Below are 23,947 nucleotides of genomic sequence, written 5' to 3'. Positions count from 1 at the left end.
ACCACATGGTGGCTCACAACCATCTGTAATGGGGTCTGGTGCCCTCTTCTGGCCTGCAGGCATACACACAGACAGAATATTGTATACATAATTAAAAAAAGAAAGAAACAGGAGAGGAAATGGACACAGGAGAAAAGAGACAGGCACAAGGAGACAGAGTCTGGAGACAACCTTAGATCTGGGAAACATCTGGAGCCAAAAGGAGCTAGAAGGACCTTGTCCTGGAGCCTTTGGAGGGAACATAGATTTCCCCCTTCTGGTCTCCAGAATGTGAGAGCACACATTTGCTTGAGTCATTCAGCTTGCAGAACTCTGAGTGGCAGCCTCCAAAAATGAATATGACATTTATCTCATCATAAGGAAGAGACTGAGGTCAGGGAGGGGAGGAACATGGTGGAGGTAGAATGGAGCACAGGCCAAGTAGTCACACCAGCAGCCCGTGGACTGATGGAGGCAGAGAGTGCACCTTTATTTTCCTGGATTCTTCCTTGGGGGACAGAGAGCAAATCTACCAGGCCACAGCAAGATGGGGAGGGACAGCCAGGAATCATGTTAGACTGCATCCTACTATGTTTCTGCCCTGAACCAGGAAAACACTCCCTTTATGCCAGGGAAGGGCATGCTCAGTCTCAGTCCTTGCCTGACAGCAGGGGGACATGGCCAGGCCTTGCTGTTGATAGGTTTGTGTTCTGACAGTCCCAGGCCTGCAGTGATGGGCAGCCACATTAACTCTGAGCAGCTGCTCCTGCCTGGAACTCTCTGCAGTAGGACAGCCTGCCTGGGCAATTTCCTGTGACATCCCATGTTCTGTGTCTCAGAGGGTTGAGGGGCAGGTCCAATGGGCACTTTGCTACAACTCAGATGTGCCCAGGGAGGCCTGGGTATCCCAGGTCACATACTGGCCTGATGGCCTGGTACGTAGGACTGTCTCACCCCAAGCTTAATGTTGCCCCCACAGAAGGCCGGCGCTGACAGATTGAGCAATTATCTGTTCTGGACTACCTTGGCTGTCATGTCCACTCTCCACAGATGGGCTTCCAGTCCCCGGTGTGACACCTGCCCACTTCAGCGTCTGAGGCTGCAGGAGCTTATCTGCAGCTGAAGTTGCCTGGGGAGGTGTCACTTCCTTCTGCTCTGGAGAAAGGCTGCAGGACAAGACACAGCAGACTAGATGTGAGTGGACCTCCAGCTGCTCCAGCCAGGGTGCCCATCCCTGACCACAAGACTCAGCAAGTCCTTGTCCCTAGAACCACCTTGAGCTACATCCAGGGGCAACTGGACCAGTGGCCAAGCAGAAGACAGGGTCCTGGTCCCTCTTCACTCAGCAGCTTCCCAAGGAGGGCCTGGGCCTCAGATGGAGCAGCTGCTATGGGGCATGGATGGGGGCCTAGGAGCCTTTGGTCCTTTTCCTTGTTGCCTGGGCCCACCATCGTGTGTGAACCAGTCAGCCTGCCTCTTAGGGCCCTGGGGACACTCTAGAGGTTCAAAAGGGAGGGCTCTGCCTAGGGGTAGCTTCTGGGTCCTGGCAGTTTCACCAACATCAAGTGCTGTAGGTCCGTTCAGGGCCTGGAACAGGCATGCTACCCTGGCCCAGTCTGTACTCTGCTGACAGGCACAGAGAGGAGGGTCCAGAGTGACTGTTCTTGCCAAGGCTGTTGAGAGGTACCAGAGAAAGCTCTAGAAGATCTTCTCTCTTGCAGGCCAGCCTGAGGGAGGTGATTCTATCCCCAACCCCACCCTCAAGGTGGAGGGAGGAAGCCCAGGAGCTAACCACTAGGGCCTGGGTGGTGATAGCCTTCCCAGGACTGGCAGTGGGTGCCTGGGGAAGAGGGGACTGCCAGGATGAGAACCATCCACAGATCACTCCGCCCCGACAGTGCTGCTGGGTGGAGCACAGTGTTTCCTGCTGTGGACTAGCACTTTAACTGTGTACAGGCTGTTACCTTTGTTTACCCTGCGTCTGTTTACTGTTGTAAAGATATGCTGCATTTGTTCATGTAAAGATGTGTTGCTTTGTTGGCCTAAGGAACTTGATTACTTGATTGGTCTAATAAAAAGCTGAGCTGCCAATAGCAGGCAGTGGAGGGATAGGAGGGGCTGGCGGACAGAGAGGGGAGAGGGAGGGAGGGAGAGAGAGAGAGAGAGAGAGAGAGAGAGAGAGAGAGAGAGAGAGAGAGAGCGCTGGGGCCAGCCAGGAGGAAGCAGTGAAAGTAAGACATACAGAATGAAAGAAAGATAAAAAGCCCCAAGGCAAAACGTAGACAAAGAGAGAAGAGAAGCAGGTTAAATTAAGTTCTAAGTGGGGGGAGGGGGAAAGAAAAGGGAGGTGGGGAGGAGGCGGAAATTTTTAATAATAAAAAAAAAAGAACTCAGCCGGGCACTGGTGGCGCACGCCTTTAATCCCAGCACTCGGGAGGCAGAGGCAGGCGGATCTCTGTGAGTTCGAGACCAGCCTGGTCTACAGAGCTAGTTCCAGGACAGGCTCCAAAGCCACAGAGAAACCCTGTCTCGAAAAACCAAAAAAAAAAAAAAAGAACTCAAAAAAATTAAGTTCTAAGAGCTAGTGGGACAAGCATAAGATAAGGCCAAGCATTCATTCATTAATAATAAGTTTCTGTGTCCTGCTTTATGGACTGGTGGTCTGAGAAAGCCTGCTATAGTTTCCAGCATGGGGAAGCCACTATGGGGAAAGGCCTGCTGCTCCTTTCACCCATCTGTGGTCAAGGGACACTCTTCATGTCTCTCCTCTGAACACAGGCAGGAACCTCACCCCCTTTTGCTGCAAAATGGCCAGGCCTCAAAGAAAGTCCAGCTGCTGCTGGCCATAGAACAGCTCCTACAGTCCCAGAGGCTGGAGTGGCCACACACATGCTTTCTGCTGCCCCAAACCAGGCTGTCTGTGTGCTCTGTCATCCTATGCCCCACAGAGTGCTCTAGGGAGCTTCATGTGCCCATATCCCTCAACCACAGAGCCAGTAACTGTGGCGGCTGTTTGATCTGTCCCGGAGTTCAGGGCAGGTCTGGTCCTCCCATGCCCTTCTCCCATCCTCCTGGAAGCTCAGGGCAGGTCTGGTCCTCCCATGCCCTTATCCCATCCTCCTGGAAGCTCAGGGCAGGTCTGGTCCTCCCATGCCCTTCTCCCATCCTCCTGGAAGCTCAGGGCAGGTCTGGTCCTCCCATGCCCTTCTCCCATCCTCCTGGAAGCTCAGGGCAGGTCTGGTCCTCCCATGCCCTTCTCCCATCCTCCTGGAAGCTCAGGGCAGGTCTGGTCCTCCCATGCCCTTCTCCCATCCTCCTGGAAGCTCAGGGCAGGTCTGGTCCTCCCATGCCCTTTTACCCCCCATCTTCCTGGGCGCAGCAGAGTGAAATGGAACCATGCAGCAGAAAACAAATACACGAAAGGCTTGTCATGGTATGTGCCAGGGCCATCTTCCCTCACTCCCACCCTCCCCCACTCACTCTGAAACTTTCAAGCTGTCTGAGAGTTCCTGGGGGTTGTGGCTTTGGGGGCTCCCAGGTCCATGTTCCTCTGTTTTCTGATGTGTGTCAGAGACCCCTTCCCAGGCGACCTTGACGCTGGAGCTGGAACTCTAGGAAAAATAGTACAGGGCAAGCCTGGGATAGCCACCTTCAGCTGGTGCCCTCTGCAGAAAAGCAGGGGGGCAGGAGCACATGGCAGCGGCCACCGCAGGACACCCTTACCACTGTAGATAGAGTGGGCACTAGCTGGGACAAGCTGCCCCGTCCTTTACCAGGCCTAGACACCTGCTGATAGGTACAGACAGAAGACAGAGCTTGCTTTTCTGCCCACAGTTGCCCAGAGGCATAGAGAACTCTAGAGTCAGGTAGTCCAGAGCCCCCTCTCCTGAAGGTTGGCCTGTGGCAGGTTCTTCAGAGATGAGGCCACTGTCTTCCTGCTTACAGAGTTAGGGGAACACAGAGTGCCCAAGGGTCCCTTGCCCTCATCCGTATTCCCTCTCATGCTCTTATCCGGGTGAAAGGAGCAGGGACTCAGCTCCACAGACACAGTGGGTACTTTGTCTGAGTGGCCTCTCCAGCACACCCAGGCCTGCTAGGGACACAGAGGTCCCCATTGCTACCGCTGGCCCATCTGAGTGGTACCTGGGCCTCCTCGAGCTAGATCATTACCCCTCCACCCCCACCCACCAGGCTCTCCTCCTCCCACAGGGCCTTTCTTCTCCCCCTGGTCTGTAATAACTGCCATAGCTTGGAAGCCTGGCTCCTCCCCCAGGGCCCCCGGCAGGTCATCTTCTCCCTCAACACCATCATCCTGTTCCAGACCCTTTCCACCTAGAGTGGCAGGTGGGACACAAAGGGACCAAGCGAAGATGCTGGGAGCGCCCACCTGCAGCTGCTGGGTCCGGGCCTGGAGCTCCTGACGCAAGTGAGCCACGGACCTCTGCACATCGAGGATAGACTGCTGGTGCTGCAGGAGCTGCTTTCTGTCACGGTGCAGGGACGCATACACCTTCTTCAGGTACTGGATTTCCCTCTGAAGTTCCAGAGGAGAAAATTCCAGTTAGGACACCGGGGCAGGGAGGGGACGTCCAGGGGCCTCTGCCTCTCATGCTGCCTGACGACCCACCTCTCCTCTCCCAGGCCTTTTGCCTGGCCCTCCCTGCTCAGCCTCTTAGCTTTTGCTCTCCTCTGGGTTTGGTCTGGGCAGGAGGGAACCCATGAAGCTGGGGTACTCATGCACCAATGACTTCCATATGGATTCTCTCTCCCTATTCCCCCCTCCTCCCCTCCCCCCAGGTGTTGGCTACTGCCTTGCCTCCGTACCACCCTTTTATTATAAAAGCCTTGCCAAGACTTCGGAAACAGACACTGCTCTACAGTGGGAACTTGAAGCTCCCAGAGGCTAAGCGACTTGTCGCAGGCCACAGTTAGCAGGAGGTTAAGCGTGGTTTAGACTCAGGGACGTAGGGCCATGTGCCACTTAGATTTGCAGTCCTCTGACCGTGGGCTCTTCCAGGCCCCATAGAGTTGTAAGCATTACTGGAGGTTGGCAAGAGCTCAAGGACGTTCTGGGACACAGGGGCATTCTGGTGCCCCCACTGGGAGGGCTGCAGGCCTGCTTCTGTGTGACCGTTCCTTGTCCGTGCCTACCCGTTCCTTCTCAAGCCTACTGAGGGCTTGTTGTTGCTTTTCCCACAAAGTGGCCCGTGCCGCTTCGCGCCCCTTGAGCCCCAGACACCTAGGGAAGGGAAAAAGCCACAGGCAGTCTTGAGAGTCTCTCCAGATTGGGAGATCCACAAAGCAGGACCAGACAGCTCTAGCAGCCAGGTACACCTAGATGTCCCCCAACCGAGCAGAGTCTGGGATCCCCAGGGGCCTCAGCCTGGGCTGTCAATCTTCCCTCCCAGCATGTTGATGACTGTCTCATGGTCAAGGGTGTGAAGACAGCCTGAGGTGATGGAGTCTCCCACCTGCAGACTACATCCAGACAAGGGGTTCCCCACTGATAGACACTAAGGACATGTCATGCCCAGGGTGGTGGTGGGCTGTGAATAGAGGAACCTCCAGAGACTAGCCTCAGCAAGGCTAGAGGATTCTGGATTCGTTTCGTTTATATATGAAAGTCCTATGTCTAAGAAATCACTCTAAGGAAAAAGTTTCTCGGTAGTCATAATAGCAAAACGTTGGCTACACAGCGAAGGTCTGTAATTAGAGACAGGCCAAGGGAATGCTGATGGCCTGCAATGCCCATGTGCTGGCACGTATGTGGTGACGTGAGATTTCCTGGCATGCAGCAGCGTGTGAAGCCTAAGCCCCCAGCAACACTCTGGAACACTCTGAAAATACTGCAGACACTACAGAGACAGGGATCGTGGCTGCTTGTTTAAGTCTTTTGGGGACACTTACTATCTTCCCTAAATTTCTCCAAATGCCTATCACTGCCTGGATCACTACAGTCATCTTTCTGTGTCTGTGCCTGTGTGTGGGTAAGAGGGTGGGGACGTGGAGGGGGTGGGCACCTGGACAGGGGTGGGCACGTAGACTGGGTGGGCACGTGGAGGGTGGGCACTTGGACAGGGGTGGGCACGTGGAGGGGGTGGGCACATGGATGGGGGTGGGCACGTGGACGGGGTGGGCAGAACCAACCACACGTTGAGCTCACCCTATCTGATGCTCCAGGCAGGCCAGCTCCGCACGGGCTTTTTCCTCCAGCGCCATTTCACGCAGTCGGAGAACTGCAGCCTGGTGCTGGGCACGCAGCTCTTCGTCTCTCAGACTCTGCTCCAGCATCGCAATAGTGAAGCGGTGGAAGGTCCTGGACCTTTCTGTTCCTGGCTCTGGTCTCTCTATGTCCCGCTGCAGAGACACAGACCAACCCAGTCTTGTCAATACAAATTCCTCTCAAGGGCTGGGAGCGGTCCCAACTCTCAGGAAGATGCCACAGACTCCAAGAAATCCTCCCTAAATGCCCACCAGCTTATCCCCCCCACAATGCTCCCTTCCTGGCAAGGCACCCCTTCCTGACTGTAAGCTCCCAGAGGGCAGGCAGGGTCCTCATCATCCTGGACTCACGCCCATCCCAAGCTAGGCAGGACACTTGTTGATGCTCTGCAGGGTTTTAGCAAGGCAGGCTGGGCTGTGCACTGTCCTGTCCAAAGCACCCTGTTGGCATGCAGGTCCTCAGCTATCACCCAGGGTGATAGGAAGAATTGGGGTAGCTACCAGCTGCAAGGATGGACACTGGGATGACGGGGTGACCCTTCCCAGATCAGGGACCCACTACCCACCACCAGTATCATGTAGCCTTAAAGTCATGCCCCATTCTTTTTTTAAAAATATTTATTTATTTATTATATTATATTATGTGTATAGCATTCCTTCCACGTGTGCCTGCAAGCCAGAAGGGGGCGCCAGGTCTCATTATAAATGGCTGTAAGCCACCATGTGGTTGCTGGGAATTGAACTCAGGACCTCTGGAAGAGCAGTCAGTGCTCTTAACCTCTGAGCCATCTCTCCAGCCCCTCATGCTCCATTCTTTGTACCTTGTAGGTGGTTCTGTCTGAAGGGAAGAACTTGGTTAGAGCCAGCTGGGAGGGGGCTGGGTCCTGCTGCACCGGCTCCAAGACAGAAAACAGGCCTTGGTGGGGTCCTGAGGGAACCATTAACATGTGCTTAGGGCCTTTCCTAAGGAGGGCCTCCCAAATGAAGTATGTCCGAGGCAAGAACATACTTCATGCATCTACACACAACCTCTGACACACAGCTTCCCACCAGATCACAAGGTAATGCTGGAAGGGACTGGTGGCCTCTTGTTTCCTAAACTGAAACTCCGAAATGGAACCCACAATTGTACACAGGACCAGACCAAACACACACACAGAAGGAGACACTGAGGCCAGAGGGGATGTCCCGAGTCTAGTACTCAGTTGGCACAGGGACACACAGAGCCCAGACTCCCTGCTAACCCAGCTCCCTTGCTGCTGACCCCTGCCTACCACCCTGCTATGGTGAGTTTCATAGAGTAGGTGCCCCTCACCTTCACCCCCTGAGACAGTGTTTCTCTGTGTAACAACCCTGGCTGTCCTGGCATCTGCTCTTGTAGATCAGACTGGACTCGAACTCAAAAAGATCTGCCTACCTCTGCCTAGTAAGTGCTGGGATTAAAGGCATGCACTATCATGCCTGGCATAACAATGCACATTTATAACCCTAGCACTTGGGAGGCAGAGGCAGGAGGGTCAGAAATTTAAGGTAATCTTGGCTAACAGTGAGTTCCAGGCCAGACTAAGAGACCCAAGGCGAGATGCAAGCATAGTATCACCATGCCCGCAAAACAAACAAAAACAAAAACCCACAACTAAACTTACATACAAAGTGGGCTCTAGGACAAAGCACACTGCAGAAGTGTCTCCATATCAAAAGGGTCAGTTCATCAAGAGCTCGTCTGAATCCTAAACGTTTACGTGCTATAGCACTAATCGAACTGCCCAGGGGTCTAGACAACCTTCCAATCTGAAGGTTCCATAGTGTGTCTCCCAGCCAACAATAGTAGAAACAAAGAAGAAAAGTCACAAACATGGGGTAGGTCAGAGCAATTCTGTCACCAACTGGTAACAGACTGTTCCACCCAACAGAGAGTATAGCATATCCCAGCAAAAGCCTGAGTGTGGAGATCATCAAAAGTCTACAAATGGGGCTGGAGAGACGGCTCAGAGGTTAAGAGCACTGACTACTCTTCCAAAGGTCCTGAGTTCAATTCCCAGTGGCTCACAACCATCTATGATGAGGTCTGGTGCCCTCTTCTGGCATGTGAACATACATGGAAGGAATGTTGTATACATAATAAATAAATAAATCTTTAAAAAAAAGTCTACAAATGTACTTTATGGCCACCAGAAATCAGCAGAGGGGCCAAGCTTTCCAGGGAAGTAGCTGTGTCAGACTGGGGGTGAAGCTATAGGCTGGCATACCTAGCTCCACGAGGCTCAAAGTTCATCTGGGAGGCTTTACAAGGTTCTTAGCCTGCCAGCACACATCACACAGGATGCTCACCTGCAGAAGCTGACCGTGCCTCCTCAGGATGCTTCAAAGACTCTGCATTGTCTCTTTGTGGGAAGGGTGGTGATCTGAGGGGTACCACCAAAGGTCACTGTCATTCCCAGCACCTGAAACCTGAATTTAAGCCCACCCTCGCCCTCCTCTACCCTGTGGGGTGGCATCTGGTCCCAGCCTTGGCCTCACCTAGATCTGGTCGTCACTGTGTTGAGAGACGGTGTGCTCAGCTCTAGGCCACCACACGTCTGCTGCTGTTCCAGCTTCAAAGCCTTTTCTGGCTTTTGCTGGACTAGGGGTTTCTCCATCTGCTGCTACAAGGAAAGAATCTGATGTTGCAGAGCGTGAGAGAGGAGGTTTCACAGCCAGCTAGGCCAGGCTGGATCCCAGAATCAGGCAAGAGAGGCATACTGGGGTTTGTATATCACACACACCATAGATTATAAACTCTGAGCTCCAACAGAGACCTCGCTGCTCGGGGCCTAACAGACCCCAGACTGGGATGAGTGGGAGGCAACGACCCCTATCTGTGACCCAGGTCTGGAACCAGCCATGGGCACCCCAGTGTGGGTGTTTTCAGGACGTTAGTGGCCAAAGCTTCCAGTCCCTTCAAACAAGTCCACGGCCCCCAATTTGTGTGGCTTTGTACTCCCTCCTAGACTAGTGGTGCCTCTCTGAATCCATGCGACGGTGCCCACTTTAGAAGGACCTCAGCCTGGGTGGGGTGGGGTAGAAGGGACATTGGGAGGCGAAGCACACCAGTTAAAGCCCCAGAAGGGGCATCCCACTGACCTTCAGCTGGTGTTTGAAGACAAGCTCATCTAGCGCCATCTGCGTCTCCCATACCTCCTGCTCTGCCCGCTGTCTCAGAAGGGCCAGCGCCTGCTCCTGCTTCTGCTGGTCCAGCTGTCATGAGAACCCATACCCCACGGTTCACTGGTGCCTTGTTGGCGACAGACTATGAGGGATCACTTTGGTAGATCCCACGCCTGGGCAGGGCCTGCCTCTCTTAGCGGATGACTACTCTTTCTACCTGGGACTTCCCTATCCGGGTTGAGTGCCAGGGGTGGGGGCTGCATCTAAACCCTCAGCTCTGTGTTTTGGAGCCTTTTTTACTCAGCCTCAGGCAAAGGCTGCTCACAGCTAATCTCCAAACAGAAGATGCCTAAAGGGGACACAGCCGTCGCTGGCCTGGTATCATGGGGCAGGACATACCTTCAGTGACTGGAGAAAGTGCAAGGATTTCAGCTGGAAACTGGTCAGGTGCCCTCCAGAATGTGGCCCCTTGGGCTCCTGTTGACCTGCGGACCACGGAGGAGGGCACCTGAGTGGCAGGTATGCTCTGAGCCTCTCTCCTGGTTGAGCCTCAGCACTCACAGCTTCTTGGCCTGCAAGGAAACTCAGGCCAGAGGCCAGGAGGGAAAGCCCACACGACGCAAGAACTGCACTGGTCGCCAGCACTTCGAGAAGGGCCCCTTCCCTGCAGCCCTTCGAGACGGCGTGGCTGCCACGTGGCTGTATTCCCTCTCTCAAGCTGGCTGTGTCTCCCTCTTTCCACCATTCATTTCAGAAGCAGGAATCGAGTTAGCATAGGAGACAGGAGCCACCAGACAGACCCAGGTACCAGTCTCAGCTCTGTCCTGCACTTTCTAGAGGACCCTAGATCACTGGCCAAACAGAGCCTTTGTGTGTGGAGGGGATACAGCTTACTCATGTAAGGATTCCACAATAGCTTAACAGGGCCCGAAGGTCACGGTGGTTGACAGTGGTGCTCAGGTGGGTATGTGTTACAGAGGTGAGTCCAGGGTGCTCCTCGGAATTCTGGAGTGTTCCCCCTTAGATTACAAAGTCTCCAAAGATAGCAGAGCAGGCTTCTTCCCCCCCCCCTCCATGGCCAAGGCTCTACATACTGCTGGTGTTCACTACCCTGTAGGGGGTTCCACCAGGGGAGCTCTGGGGAAGAGCTGAGTTCAGGGGTTGGCTCTGTTCCCTCCTGACCTTATCCTTATCCTCAGCCTCATTTCTGCAAACAGTTAGCTGTTAGGGGAGGCTTCAGAGGATGGTTGACTTGAACCCTCTGGCCTGGATGAGAGGGCCTTCCTGACAGCCCTCGATGGCCCTCAGTCACTGGCTAGTCATGATACAGGGAAGGCTACAGAGAGACTCTCAATCCTCTGCCCAAGGAGAACCATCCTCCCTAGCAGACTGCTGTCATCACAGACAGAGAAGGAGCAGAAGAAAAGCTGTGAACAACAGCTACACAATCCCTGGGTATTACCACTGACAGAAAAGATCAGACGGTAGCAGGGTGCAGCCACAAGACATACAACGAGCACTCGAGGACTCTCAGAGGACCCCCGTGTAATTGGGCACAACTTTTGGGTTGACTGAGTTCCAGTTCCTTTGGAGAAGAGGAGGTTTCACTACTATGTCCAGGCCCTTGAGGATTCTAAGGCCAGAGCAGGTGCCCAACTCCATCATCCTTCCACGGACCTAAAGACTGAAGCCCAAAGCCTCTAAGCCATGCATCTGAGGGGGTATCTCCTAGTCTTCTTGGGCCATACCAGCACCCCACAGGCCACAGACTGCATGTCCCTGAGCACTGACCTGTGACCCAGAAGAAAACTAGGTCAGTCCCCAGCTGAGATCACCATGTGCCTTAATCCCTAACTCTCCTCAAAAGACAGTTAGGAGCCCCCAGAATTCAGCACCTCCTAAAGCCAGTACTGCGAGACCCAGTAAGATGGCCTCATGAGTGCCCAGCACCCATGGCAGCCGGTTGACGGCAGGAAGGACAATGACAGTAAGTGCTTAGACTCTGGTTTCTCTGCCCCTCCCCCGGGGAGTCGCTGAGCCTGAGGGTAGAGCTTTGCCCCCAGAGAAGCAGCGAAAGGCACAGATGGCGTTTATTTTGGTACATTTAGGGGAGGAAAATGGGGCTCCAAGTTAGACTTCAAAACCTGTGTATCAGAGAAAGAAAGAAAGAAAGAAAGAAAGAAAGGAAGGAAGGAAGGAAGGAAGGAAGGCAGACCGACCTGGGTGTGGTGACCTGCACATGTAATCCCAATGTTTCAGAGATGAGCGGGAGCGGAGCCTGGGCTCCCCAGACAGTCAGGCTAGCCTGTGTGGCAATTTCAGCCCGCGAGATACTCTGTCTTAAAAACCAAGCTGGGGCTCCCTCTCTCTCGTGTCTCTCTCTAGCATCTCTCTCTAGCGTCTCTCTCCTCTCTCTCTCTCTCTCTCTCTCTCTCTCTCTCTCTCTCTCTCTCTCTCTCTCTCGTCCCCCTCTAGCGCCTCTCGTCCCTCTCATCTCTCTCTCTCTCTCTCTCTCTCTCTCTCGCTCTCTCGTTTCCTGCCCCCCTTCGCTTTATGCTCTCCCTCAACCAAATGCACTCCAGTAAAGCGTGATCTGAGAAGAAAAAAAAAAAAAACCAAGCTGGGGGTGTCTGAGGAATTATTACCCCAGGTTGTCTTCTGGCCTCTACATATGCATGTGAGCATGTTCTCTCTCCCTCTCTCTCTCTGTCTATCTCTCTCCATAAGATATAACATTTTCTGTCCCACCTCTTCACAGTTCTAGGTCTTGACAGCCACATGTCTGACAGCTACCACAATATCCCCCACCAACAGACATCCCACCGAGCAGGGATGTCCGGGTGTTGAAGTTCAGAAAGCTCCACCGGACAACGCTGCTTGTATACACTAAAGGCTGGAACTCTCGTTGCCGTTCCTGTGACCGACCAGCACTTCTGCTCAGGGAACGGCAAATGAGGCTGAGGGATACAGCAGGCTCCCCCCACACACATCCCGGTAAGGAGAGGGCCACCTTGCTGTGATCAGGAATTGCTCTTGACTCCCACACAAAAGCAGACCCTGCCCAGTCAGTCTGGAGGAGGAGAGCGTATAAACCCAGTCCCGGGTGGGCAGAGCCCAGGGTATTCTGGAAATCTCACTGACTCTCTGCGCTACACTTTCCGTCAAGAGATAGGGTTTTCCCTTGATTTAAATGATTTTTCTCAAATTTATGTAAACATTTAGTAGCCATGGTAACAGAATAACTGATGAAGTCTTATCTATAAAGCAGTGAAGCCTTACACTAAAGTCAGGAATGGACTGATTATAAGGGGGAGGGCTGGCCTGTGAGGGTAGAGCTTTAGGTGTTTGCCTTGGGTTCCATCTGCAGTACCCCATAAACAGGGTCTGGTTGCACGTATCTGTTATCCCATCTCTTGGGAAACAGAGGCAACAGAATCAGAAGTTCAAGGTCACCCATGGCTACACAGTGGGTTAAATAAAGGCTACCCTGTCTCAAAAGAAAAGAAATGAGTACCAAAGGGAGGGTTAGCTCTGTGGCGTTCTGCTGCGATGGGGTAGCAGGAACCCCCCCCCCACACACACACACACTCAGCTCACACATATGAGTTGACCCACACCTATCAGCTATGTCCATAGCTCTGAACCCAATATGAGACACTCCTCACCCACCCTGCTGCCGCTCTACCTTGGAGGTTAAGCCTGGACCTTTCTCAGGCCTTGATGCCTATCCTACAATCCCCTAGGGTCACTCTGATTGAGGAGTCCGGGCAGAGCTAAGGGTCACATTTAATGTTTCTCTAAGACAGGCGTGATCACTTTTGTTGTTGCTGTTTGCTTTGGTTTCATTGTGCAGTACTGGGAACTGAACCCACGGCATCATACATGCTAGGCAAGCACTTTACGCTTGAGCTGTATCTCCAGCACCGTTTACCTATTGTGTGTGTGTGTGTTTGAACCTTTGTTACTTGTTTGGTCGTTAGGTCTCACTGTGCATCCCAGGCTGGCCTAGAACTCTGTCTTACCCAGGCTGGCCTTACATTTGTGATCCTCTTTCCCTCGGTCTCCTAAGGGCTGGGCGTGCGGGATATCTTACTACCATATTCAAAACCTGTTTTCTGCAGAAAATAAGCAGATAACAACGAAAAAGTGAACAGAGTCTCAGGCTTGTTCAAATCTGGCACCCATCTCCTGGCCGTTCTGTGCAGGAAGACTCCCCCTGCAGCCTAGAGACCGCTACCCGGATGCACCCTGAGGGCAAATAGGCTCCCCCAGGACTCTGTGGCTACTGTGGTCAGCAAGAGGATGCCTCGTACCCCTTCCAGGTGCCAGCTCTTCAGTCCCGAGTCCCTTCAGCTGAAATCTAGGAACAAGGACACTTAAGTACCAAGCAAAAGGAATAACCTGGGTGACAGTCATAAGGAAGGAAAGAAGGGTGGCACTCTCGGGCTGCAGGAGTGTGACTGTTCTGGAGACCAGCGATGACATACGTCATGACAGGCGCAGCAGGAGCAAAGTCGGCGGTGGGAGCTGGAGAGCCTCAAAACACTTTAATACGGACATGTGGCTGCCGTCCACATAGAACAAGGTCTCTACCCTGCGAGATCAAGCTCAAGCTAGGCAGTGGAAGAGGCCCATGGGAGGCCCCCCTGGCCACCCGACCAGCCAGCCCAGGGCCTGTCTTCAGGCTCACCCTTACCGCAGCTCTGGGTGGTCCAGGGTGTTACCAAGCCTGCCTTTTTGTTTCCCAGTTTCTCCTCCTGCCAAAGGGAGCCACAGGTGGGGGCTGGTGCAGCTGGTAACCCAAGTGAGCTAGAAGACAATGATGAGTAAAGCCAGGATCAGGATGGGGGAAGAGGATGAGCACAAGTACCCTAACTCAGCAGGAATCTGGGCTCCTATGGCCGCCAGCAGCTCTAGGACCCAGGCAGTGTGTCTAGAGCCAGACCTTAGGGCTTAAGGTCTGGCCCATCAGTCAAGTGTGGTCACAGTGTGTGTGTGTGTGTGTGTGTGTGTGTGTGTGTGTGTGTGTGTGTGTAGCAGCCTATCCAGTATGCAGTGTTAGCTCCATCACAACCAGCTCTGCAGGTGAGATCACAGCCTAGTGTGCCAATGTAGCTATCCTGTTCATCCCTGTTGGCTGATAAGTACACCCCCACAGGCTGTGTGGAATGAGGAGACACCTCACGGCTACTGTTGTGGTTCTGCCCTATCGCTGTGTCTGTGATGTAGAGCCGGGCCATCAGGGAGAGGTACAGCCATGACTAAGGACCCTAATTCTTTCCTCTGCACGGTCTCAGGCAGCTGCCCTCCTCAGATGGGAAAGGTCAAAGCGGCCACAGTGGGCGGCAAGCTGTCTGGTCCAGGTGGGCCTGCAGCAGGTGCAGGGATTAGAAGGCTCTGGAACACAGAGGATGAGTATGTAAATTGGCTGGTGTGGGCTGTGAACACAGCCTCAGCTCAACTCTCCCTGGGGCACCATCTGTCCCTAGCACATAGTGACCTGGACTCCACCTGAATCACCAAACATGTCACCCATGCCTGTGTCCAGCAGCCCCTGAGGCCCACAGGCCTCTGTCTCTGGCCTTCTTCAAGTTAGGTGCTGTGCAAGGCTATGGTATGGCATGACCATACCCAACCCCCACCTGGAGTAAAGGTCTCTTTCTGAATATGTGGACATATGTTAAGGCTGCAAGGCACTGTGGGAACACAGACATGGAAAGAATTTCCAGAAAGCAGGAACAATTGGATAGAATTAAGTGTGAAGATAAGCGGGACCAAGTCCCATGGAGAGCTGGCTAGACCCCTGGTGTCCTTAACTGTGAGAAGATGCTGACAGACTGGGCCCTCACCCATCACCAAGTGCCTGTGGAGTAAGGGAGAGGGTCCCACCTCTGCAGACTCAGCCTGGTCGTGCAGCTGAGGGCAACAGAAGGGGAAACACAGCCTGGAACACAGGAAGGCTGACATGGATCCTCAAAAGAAACCCGGCAGGGCCACCTGGCTGCGACCAGCAAGTGACCTCCCTGCTCTCCTGGGCCCCACCTTTTTGGGAAACAGAACTTGAGTATGATTTCTGTCTCTTCTGATCTCTCCTGGCTATTGGGCTTGCCTGTACCGGTCCTGTAGAACTCTGTGACCCACACAGGTGTGTTCATCTGGGGCAGGAGCCCAGTGAAAGACGGCACAGGTATGTCCAGCCTCAGCCCACAGACAGTATGTGCCCCCAGGAGAGCTACATTTTAGCATTTAAGAAACTCTATTGGTGACTCTTAGGGTGAACTATGGAGAAGATCACAAGTGGGGTACCCCTAGAGGGGAAGCCACAACCCCTGTGGCTTTGTACCAGGAATATCGGCACCAGGACCATCTGGGCCTGGGTCTGGGATATTGGGGTCACCTAGCCTTTCAGAACCTGAGATACTGAAATTAAATCTTTCCAATTTCAGGAACAGTCTATGGGGCTGTCGCATTAGCTGAGGAAACCCTCAGCACAATGCTGCCCCCTAATGGCCATTACGCATCAGTGACGACACAGGCTCTACCATCCGGGAAACACCAGATCTATCAAGAGGTTCTTAAGAGGGGGGGTGGGTTTCCTAGGGAGGTGGTGGCTGGAAGGAAGTGTTCCAACTCCAGGAAGAGCAGGGGTGAGGGTGGGGGAGATCACGTAGGTGGGTGCACTCAGCAACCTCACCTGGGGAGGAAAGTATGTGCTTGATCAAGGTAAACACACAGCTGAGCGAGATTTGACATAAACGCCCTCCCCAGCATTAGGCCAGAAGTGGAGAAGCTTCCCGGCAGCAGCTGCCTTAACCACAGCCCCCTTCACAGTCTGTTCTCCCTGCTCCGAGAATGTGGCTTCCGCTCTCACCCCTGGCATGAGAGCCTCCGCTTGCACAAGAGGGGCCACCCTCTAAGATAACGAACCAGCTGCCCAGTGAAAGGCAGCTCAGGCTGTAGTTAGCAGTATAACGTAGCCCCAGTGCCCAGGAACCAAGACGAGGTCACAGAATATCCTGGTGAACTCCGTCAAGCACAGACACAGGGCCTCCCGGTCTCCCCCAGACTGTGCACCCCTGCTTTGGCCACAGCTCCACGGAGAGGCTGGAGTTACCTGTTGAGGGTGCTGCTGTCTAGGGACGGCAAAGTGAGAAGGACATAGGTTGTCCCTCTGGTGGGTAGCACATGGCACAAAGAGTCCCAAGAAGGAGGTGGGGGTGGGTGGGTGTTGGGGATCACAGAGCTTCTAATGCTGGAGGAAGCCCTGGGTAAGGCCCAGGCGGAAGGACAGTAGGCAGGTGCTGGGAAATATTCGAGGCAAAGGATGTTTTCTGGAGAGTGACCAAACATACTTCCAAGTTCTGGAGAGGACAGAAACCACAGCTGCACATAAAGGAAGCCATTAGCTTTCTGGTGGGCAATTGCTGATTCCTACCGGGAAAAGCCCTCCTGGGTCCTCTCTAACCTTGGATTCAGTGGGGCCACTGAGAGCTGAGTGTGATGGGGCAGAACAGGCCTTTCCAGGAATGGGAAGGAAACAGGGTGAGATGGGTGTGAGGGCCATGGAGACTACAGAAGGAACATCTTAAGCTCCTGTGTGGACTGCACTGAGAAAAGGCTGGGGCCAGGGACGGGAACACAGCCAGAAGAAGGTACAGGGAAAAGTCCTAAGAACTCCTGGGACAGTGAACCCAGACAGGCTGACAAACCCTGTGTCAGCGTCCTCAGACACGGTCACCCTGCTAGCAATCAACAAGGAAGTTAGGACAAATGCATCTCCCATTAACTGCGGGCCAGCACAAAGGAGTGTCTGTCGATGAGCATGTCTCCCTGACCAGAGTGGCTCAGGCCAGAGGTAAACCAGATATGTGAGGTGGGCCAGTGTCAAAATCAGTACAACCCGTGTCCCTCTCCACCAGCCCGATGCACCCAGACTCTGTGCTCTGGGCCTTAGGCTAACACGGGGACCCTCCACAGGGGACATGAGGGGTGGGCTCTCACCTCCTCATGCAGGCACCGAGGGCCTGGAGAGTAGCCATCTCTCTCTGCAGCTTCTTCTCCAGCTCCCGGTGTCTCTCCTCTATGGCACCTTTGGAAAGGGCGCCACGACTTGATGAGCCAACAAGGCAAGGCTGAACCTGAGACTCTGAGGCAGGGGTGCTGGATACAGGACCTGCAGAGCATCAAGGCCTTGCTGGCCTTCTTCCCCTTGGGAAGGTGGGGCAGATAGGCAGCAGGCTTTGGGAAGAACCTCCACCCTCCCCCGACATGGTCTTGCTATATGTGACTCAGGGAGCATCTGCTATTGTCACTACTCTCATTGTTTGGGCAGCTCCCATCCAGACAGGAAAAGGAATGGGGTCCCGTCGCTCCCAGCCCAAGGATTAGCCAATAGGCATGATGCCCACTGCCCAGTCCCACCTTGGGGCTGGCTCTCAACGTGAGTCCCCAGGTTTGAGCTCAGAGGTTTCCAGCTGGGGCTGTCCTGGACGTAGGTGCTGGGGAGAAGGGGCTTGCCCTGAGTGTCCACCCAGTCCTGGGGAGTTCCTCTGCTCCCGTCAGACACTAAACTTCTGAGGTAAGAGGGAGGCGTGAGAGTGGAGGTGGTAGGTGCTGTGCTGGGGCCCAAGGGTGGCATGTCGGACGCCAGGTCACCAGCTGTGTCCGGCGATGACGACTTGTGTAACTTGGTGGTTAGGATGTCGATACGCTGCTTGAGGACATCGGCCATGGTCTCCAGTGCCTGCAGCCGGGCCTGCTTGTACTGGAAGTGCGGGAGGCCCGATGGGCCCGGATGCTCAGTGTCCTGGGGGTCCAGGTAGACACATAGCCCCCCGGGCAGGTCCTGGAGCTTTATGGGGTCAGGGGAGGAATCAGTAGACAGTAGCAGAGGGGCACCACTTACGCCTTCCCGGGGGCATCCAGTGTTCTGGGTCTCAGCACGGTTCCATGGTTTGTTCAAACACAGACAGAAGCTGCAGAGACAGAAGAGTGGTTGGACACTCATCCCCAGCAACACGATGTCGAACCGTATGTGCAAAACACATGTGTGCAAGCCGGGCGATGGTGGCGCATGCCTTTAATCCCAGCACTCGGGAGTCAGAGGCAGGCAGATCTCTGTGAGTTCGAGACTAGCCTGGTCTACAGAGCTAGTTCCAGGACAGGCTCCAAAGCCACGGAGAAACCCTGTCTCAAAAAACCAAAAAAAAAACCCAAAAAACAAAAAAAACAAAAAAAAAAACCCCAAAAAACAAAAAAACCAAACACGTGTGCAGCAAGGAGAGACAATGAGGCCATCTGTGAGAGAGTCAGGGTTCACCACAGACCAGAGGTCAAGGCTAGGACACCACGTATCATATCACACGTGGCTCAGTAGAATGGGGACCAAGTGTGGGTGAGGTATAGAGACACATGCTGGCAGAAATGTCAGACTCCACTGTCTCTGGGAAACAGTCTGGTGAGTCTTCACATACCAAACACCAAATTAACACAACTGCCAGCAATTCTCCTTCTGGGTAAAAGTACCAGAAGCCAGGGTGTGAACAGATGTCTGCACACCACGCTCCCAGCAGCAATGCTCCCAACAGACAATGCTAAACAACAAACAAACAAACGAGGTCCAGGAGCAGATGATGGTTTGGCAACACGGGGCCCATCCACACAATGGTGTAGTGATATTTCATTTGTATTTTAATAAATAAAGCTTGCCTGAAGATCAAGAGTAAAACAGCCCCACTGGACAGCCTTACAGACCAGGCAGTGGTGGCACACATCTTTCCTCCCGGTAGCCACACTAGTTAGCCACAGAAACCAGGCAGTGCACGCCTTTAATCCCAACCCTAGAGAGGAACACAAAATGAGAGGAGACCGCTCTTTCACACGGTCTCATTCTGAGATTCCTGGAGGGAGGATCACCGTTTTGGACTGAGGTAGTGGTCAGAGTCAGCGGCTGGCTGTTTTGCTTTTCTGACCTTCAGGATGAACCCCAATATCTGTCTCTGGGTTTTTATTAACTGTGCTCCACAATGGGATGTTTCTCAGCTTTAAGAAGGAAGAGGGAATGGTCCCTGTTACACCAGGGGTGAACCTCAGAGGCATCAAGCTGAGCGACATCGGTCACAAAAGGACAAGCCTCCCAGGATTCCACATGTCTGAGTTCACGTAGGCCATCAGATCAACAGACGATGATGCCAGGGACTGGCAAGGGCTTCTGGGTTGGGGTTTAATGGGACAGAGGACCCATTGCGGGGGGGGGGGGAGAAGAGAACGTTCTGAGGATGGATGGTGGTGATGACTGCACAGTAATATGAATTGATGCCCCTGGCTGTGCCTCTAAAAGTTAAACCAGGCATGGTGGTGTATGTCTGCAATCTCAGCACTCTGGGAGGCTGAAAAAAACTGCACAGTGAGACCCTCATCTAAAACACACAGAGCAAATGCTGAAGTGATGTTATACGCCTTTAATCCCTCCTAGCAGGGAGAGGAGCATCTCTATGAGCCCTAGACCAGTCAGACCTGCACAATGAGACCCTGTCTCCCAACAAATAAAAATAAAAAAAAGAAGTGAATCAAAACAAACAACAAAAGAAGTTAGGTGGCGGCGGCCCAGGCCTGAAAAAGCCAGTTTCCTAGGCAACCGTGGTAGGAAGAGTTTAATGCCTGCCTGGGCAACTTAATAAACTTAATACAACTTAATAAAAGGCTGGTTTTGTTTGTTTTGTTGTGGTTTTAAAGGCTGGGAAGGGGGTAAATACCTTTAGTCCCAGCACTCAGGAGACAGAGGCAGGTGGATCTTGGTGAGTTTGAAGCCAGCCAGGGCACAGTAAGTATATAAATAAACAAAAGCAAGGGATATAGCTCAGTGGTAGAGGGCTTGTCTAACAGGTGTGAAGCTCTGGGTTCAGTTCCCAACACAGAAGACCAGGGGAGGGTGTGTGAGACACCAGCGGAAAGAAGCAGATCAACTGGGCTATAGTTGAAGCTATTCTAATCGCCCCTTATTATAACATATCGTACAATACCAAAAAAAAGATTAGAAAAAAAGATGTTGAATATATTTTATCATACAGAAATGATAAATGTTTGGAGATGGATGCATTTAACCTAATTTAAATATCATGCAATGTGTGCGTGTATCAAAACACCACATGTACCCCAGCCATCCATATGTACAATTTTTATGTTTTTATGTATCAGTTAAGCATAAACTTAAAACAAAATCCAGATGGATTGAGGATTTAAAAAATGGTTATCGTTGTAAATGTTATATGTGTTTTAGTATAGTTTTAAAGAGTGGTAATAAAAAAGGGGCCAGGATGCAGTAGAGAGAGACAGGTCTACAGCTTCCCACAGTGACGGGGACACCCCCTCTAACACTGCAGGACGCTGGAGGAGCTATGCAGGCTGTTGAGGACTACCCATGGGTACGGCAACTGGTTGGACCTGAGTCCTCCTCTGTTTGGAGATAGAGGCTGCTTTAGAAGTTCACAGATCCAGGCATCTAGGCTTCACTTCAGTCATGTTATCTCAGGATACAGCCAGGGAAACACTGGGCAGAAGGAAGGAGGGAGCTGGGGAGAGGCATCAAGAGGAGGAGGAACATCCATCCCATCTGGCTAAAGGTATATACAGAGGGGTAGGAGCAGGCACCAAGGAGGCCATCTCAAAGTTTCTCCCAACACTAATGCCAAAAACATACCCACGAATGTCCCTAGTCAGCCTAGGGCAGGATATTTCTGGGAGCAATCTCCTATGAGGAGCTGCCAATCCCTTGTGTCTCCTCCTCCTCGCCTTCCTGTGCTGGCCATGAGTACCTTAGCAGGTGGCCAGAATGAGACCAGGCCAAGGAGTGGCTGACAAGATCCAGAGGTGGAGGAGGGGAGGAGCTGTCCTGTTCTGGTGGTGATGGAAGGGAATGACAGGGAAGGAAGGAGGGGAGGGAGAAGGAAAGAAGGGCACACGTTGCTGGTGGGGATGGGAGATGCTGAAGCCACTGTGGCAAACAGCTTGCAAGTTCCTCAAAGAACTCCACAGAGAAACACAGTGCACACAAACCCCATACATCATCCTGGAGTGGACCTCTGGGTCCCTCTGGCTGGGCCATGTGTTCCCAGCCTGCTGTGATGGGAGCAGGTGGGCTATCCAGGACAGGAGTAATGGGTGAGGAGCTGGACACACAGGTGAAGTCCTCTTCCAGGTACTCAGTGCCAATCACAAAACCACATGTTGAAATCTTGAAAAAATAAATTTCTCATAAGTCTAAAATCCTGGTCCTGAAATATTAAAATTCTGAATATTGAAACCAAAGGCCTGGGAGCTCATATCCTGGGGGGGGGGGGGGCCTGCATGAGAGGGTGGCAAGCCAGACACTGTGGCTTGGATCCTTCTGCTCTCTGCATGGCCTCAGCTCCTGCATCCTGAAGAATGACTAGAATCCTGGGGACATATTTGTATACCTGCAAGGGATTCTCCAAAGTCCAGTATTTGGGAGACCCTCAAAAGAAATGAACGGGAAAACGGTCCCCAAGAAGCAAGGCCTTAACAGAAAAGCAGAAGCTTCCCTCCGTGACTAAGACTCCCAAACAAGCCCAAGGCCAGACAGGTACATCTCTCAGAGATGGTCTGTATACGCTGTCCACGTCCGCCCTGTGGCCTCTGTGGCCTTTGTCACAAACCCTTCACGTTTTCCCTCATTTTATTCTGTGGGGTTCTTTTCCCACATCTGATTTGTCAATGCTGTCTTTCATTTGTGTTTTCTCTTCACTCACATCCTCACAGGGCAGGAGATGTAAATTCACAAAGACTTCTAGAGAGCTCTAATGAATCATTTCTTGGCGCTTTCTGCCAGTGTGGCTCTGCAAAGAGCACGTTCATACACTGGCTTGGGTGCACAAAATGTGCACCCAGGAAACACTGAGGCCCCCTTGGCCTGTGAGATGTCTTTCCTACAGACCCACTTCGGCGGAAGAGTAAACTGTTGGGACCCACTCTTTGGGTGACATCTCTCCCCAGAGGATAGCTTATCCCTTATCCAGATGACTAAGATGAGAAGGCTGGGTACTCAGCCACACAGATAGTGCCCTGTCTCCTACTGAGTGTGGCCTGTCTGCCCACAGCCACCATGTATTCACTGTGATTGTCCTTGAGTACTAATGACAAGTACCCGTGTCCTGCTTGCCTATTATACTGCATAAAGTGGCCTCTGGAATGTTCTGCTACATTTATGTCTCTCAAGCAAATCTCCCTTTGAAATGTCAATATATCTCTTTAAAGACTTCAATTTTTGTGTGTTTCCAGAATTTAATTTTCAATATTAGAAATTTGTTTGGGGGGCTGGAGAGATGGCTCAGAGGTTAGGAACACTGGCTGCTCTTCCAGAGGTCCTAAGTTCCATTTCCAGCAACCACATGGCGGCTCACAACCATCTGTAATGAGATCTGGTGCCCTACATGCCAGAACACTGTCTATATAATGAATAAATAAATCTTTGAAAAGAAAGGAATCTGTTTTCCTTTGGGTATTTTGGCATTTAGGGGTCTGCTGTTCTGGACTGTTGTGTGGCATGAACACCAGGGAGAGCATCAGGAAAAACAAAGGCAGATGTTCCAACAAGTGCAGGGATCCCAGGAGCACCCCTTGGGGTAGCTGAATGGGAGACTAACCTGAGTCACATTGGATAAAGGAAATGTGAGGAGACCCTGGTGCACCAGCAGGCTGCAAAACATGCATCTAAGCTGGGCGATGGTGGCACACGCTTTTAATCCCAGCACTCGGGAGGCAGAGGCAGGCGGATCTCTGGGAGTCCGAGGGCAGCCTGGTCTATAAGAGCTAGTTCCAGGACAGGCACCAAAGCTACAGAGAAACCTTGTCTCAAAAAACCAAAAAAAAAAAAAAAAAAAAAAAAAAAAAGCCCAAAACAAAACCTGCATCTACATTTTCCCAACAAGGGAGCCAAGGGAAGGACACTCAGGACACCACTGCCAGAAAGTGTCAGAAGCTACCTTCTGAGGGCTGGGGGTGGGGCTGGCACCTTACAGTGTGGAGTAGGGGGTGGAGGTGGCAGCTTACAGTGTGGATCTCCTATAGGGATGCTGGAGGTAACAGACAGGTAACATTTGCAGACCACAATGTTCTCATCCTGTGCATTTAAAAACAGGCTGGGAGCAAGCAGGATGTCTCAGTGGGTAAAGGCTCTTGCTACATAAGCCTGGCAACCTGAGTTCAGTCCTTGGAATTCATGTGAAGGTGGCAGGAGAGAGCCACCTCCACCAAGTTGTCCTCTGCTCTCCACAGGCAAGCTATACAGCACGTCCTCACCTCCATACACACAATACTAACTAAATACATTTATATGTTAAAAATAAGTTGTTCTGGGCAGCCACCACTTGGAAGGTAAAGGTAGGCAGATCTCTGTGAGTTCTAGGCCAGTCTGGTATATAGAGCAAGTTTTAAGACAGCCAGAACTCCACCAGGAGGCCCTGTCTTGAAATACAAACACACCCCCCCAACAAAAACAAACAAAAAGAAAGGAAGAAAGAGAGAGAGAGAGAGAGAGAGAGAGAGAGAGAGAGAGAGAGAGGAAGGGAGGAAGGGAGAAAGA

General features: G+C 52.5%; 1 protein-coding gene across 1 annotated transcript in view; it reads right to left on the bottom strand.

Moving 5' to 3' along the window:
- Positions 1-23,947, bottom strand: part of LOC101979818 — a 54,809-nt gene that overhangs the window by 6,896 nt on the left and 23,966 nt on the right. The window contains exons 9-22 of the mRNA XM_026778632.1: positions 18,254-18,323; positions 17,770-18,112; positions 17,350-17,521; positions 14,045-14,157; positions 9,748-9,833; positions 9,325-9,438; positions 8,722-8,846; positions 8,533-8,606; positions 7,023-7,129; positions 6,143-6,336; positions 5,131-5,218; positions 4,367-4,513; positions 3,460-3,590; positions 1,003-1,145 (exon numbers count right to left, since the gene is read on the bottom strand). Coding sequence (XP_026634433.1) covers positions 1,003-1,145; positions 3,460-3,590; positions 4,367-4,513; positions 5,131-5,218; positions 6,143-6,336; positions 7,023-7,129; positions 8,533-8,606; positions 8,722-8,846; positions 9,325-9,438; positions 9,748-9,833; positions 14,045-14,157; positions 17,350-17,521; positions 17,770-18,112; positions 18,254-18,323 — 1,907 coding nt within the window. The remainder of the gene's footprint in view (positions 1-1,002; positions 1,146-3,459; positions 3,591-4,366; positions 4,514-5,130; positions 5,219-6,142; positions 6,337-7,022; positions 7,130-8,532; positions 8,607-8,721; positions 8,847-9,324; positions 9,439-9,747; positions 9,834-14,044; positions 14,158-17,349; positions 17,522-17,769; positions 18,113-18,253; positions 18,324-23,947) is intronic.

Source organism: Microtus ochrogaster, chromosome 4, assembly GCF_000317375.1.
Source record: "Microtus ochrogaster isolate Prairie Vole_2 chromosome 4, MicOch1.0, whole genome shotgun sequence".
Taxonomy (NCBI): Eukaryota; Metazoa; Chordata; class Mammalia; order Rodentia; family Cricetidae; genus Microtus; species Microtus ochrogaster.
This window is presented reverse-complemented; position numbering and strand designations above follow the sequence as displayed.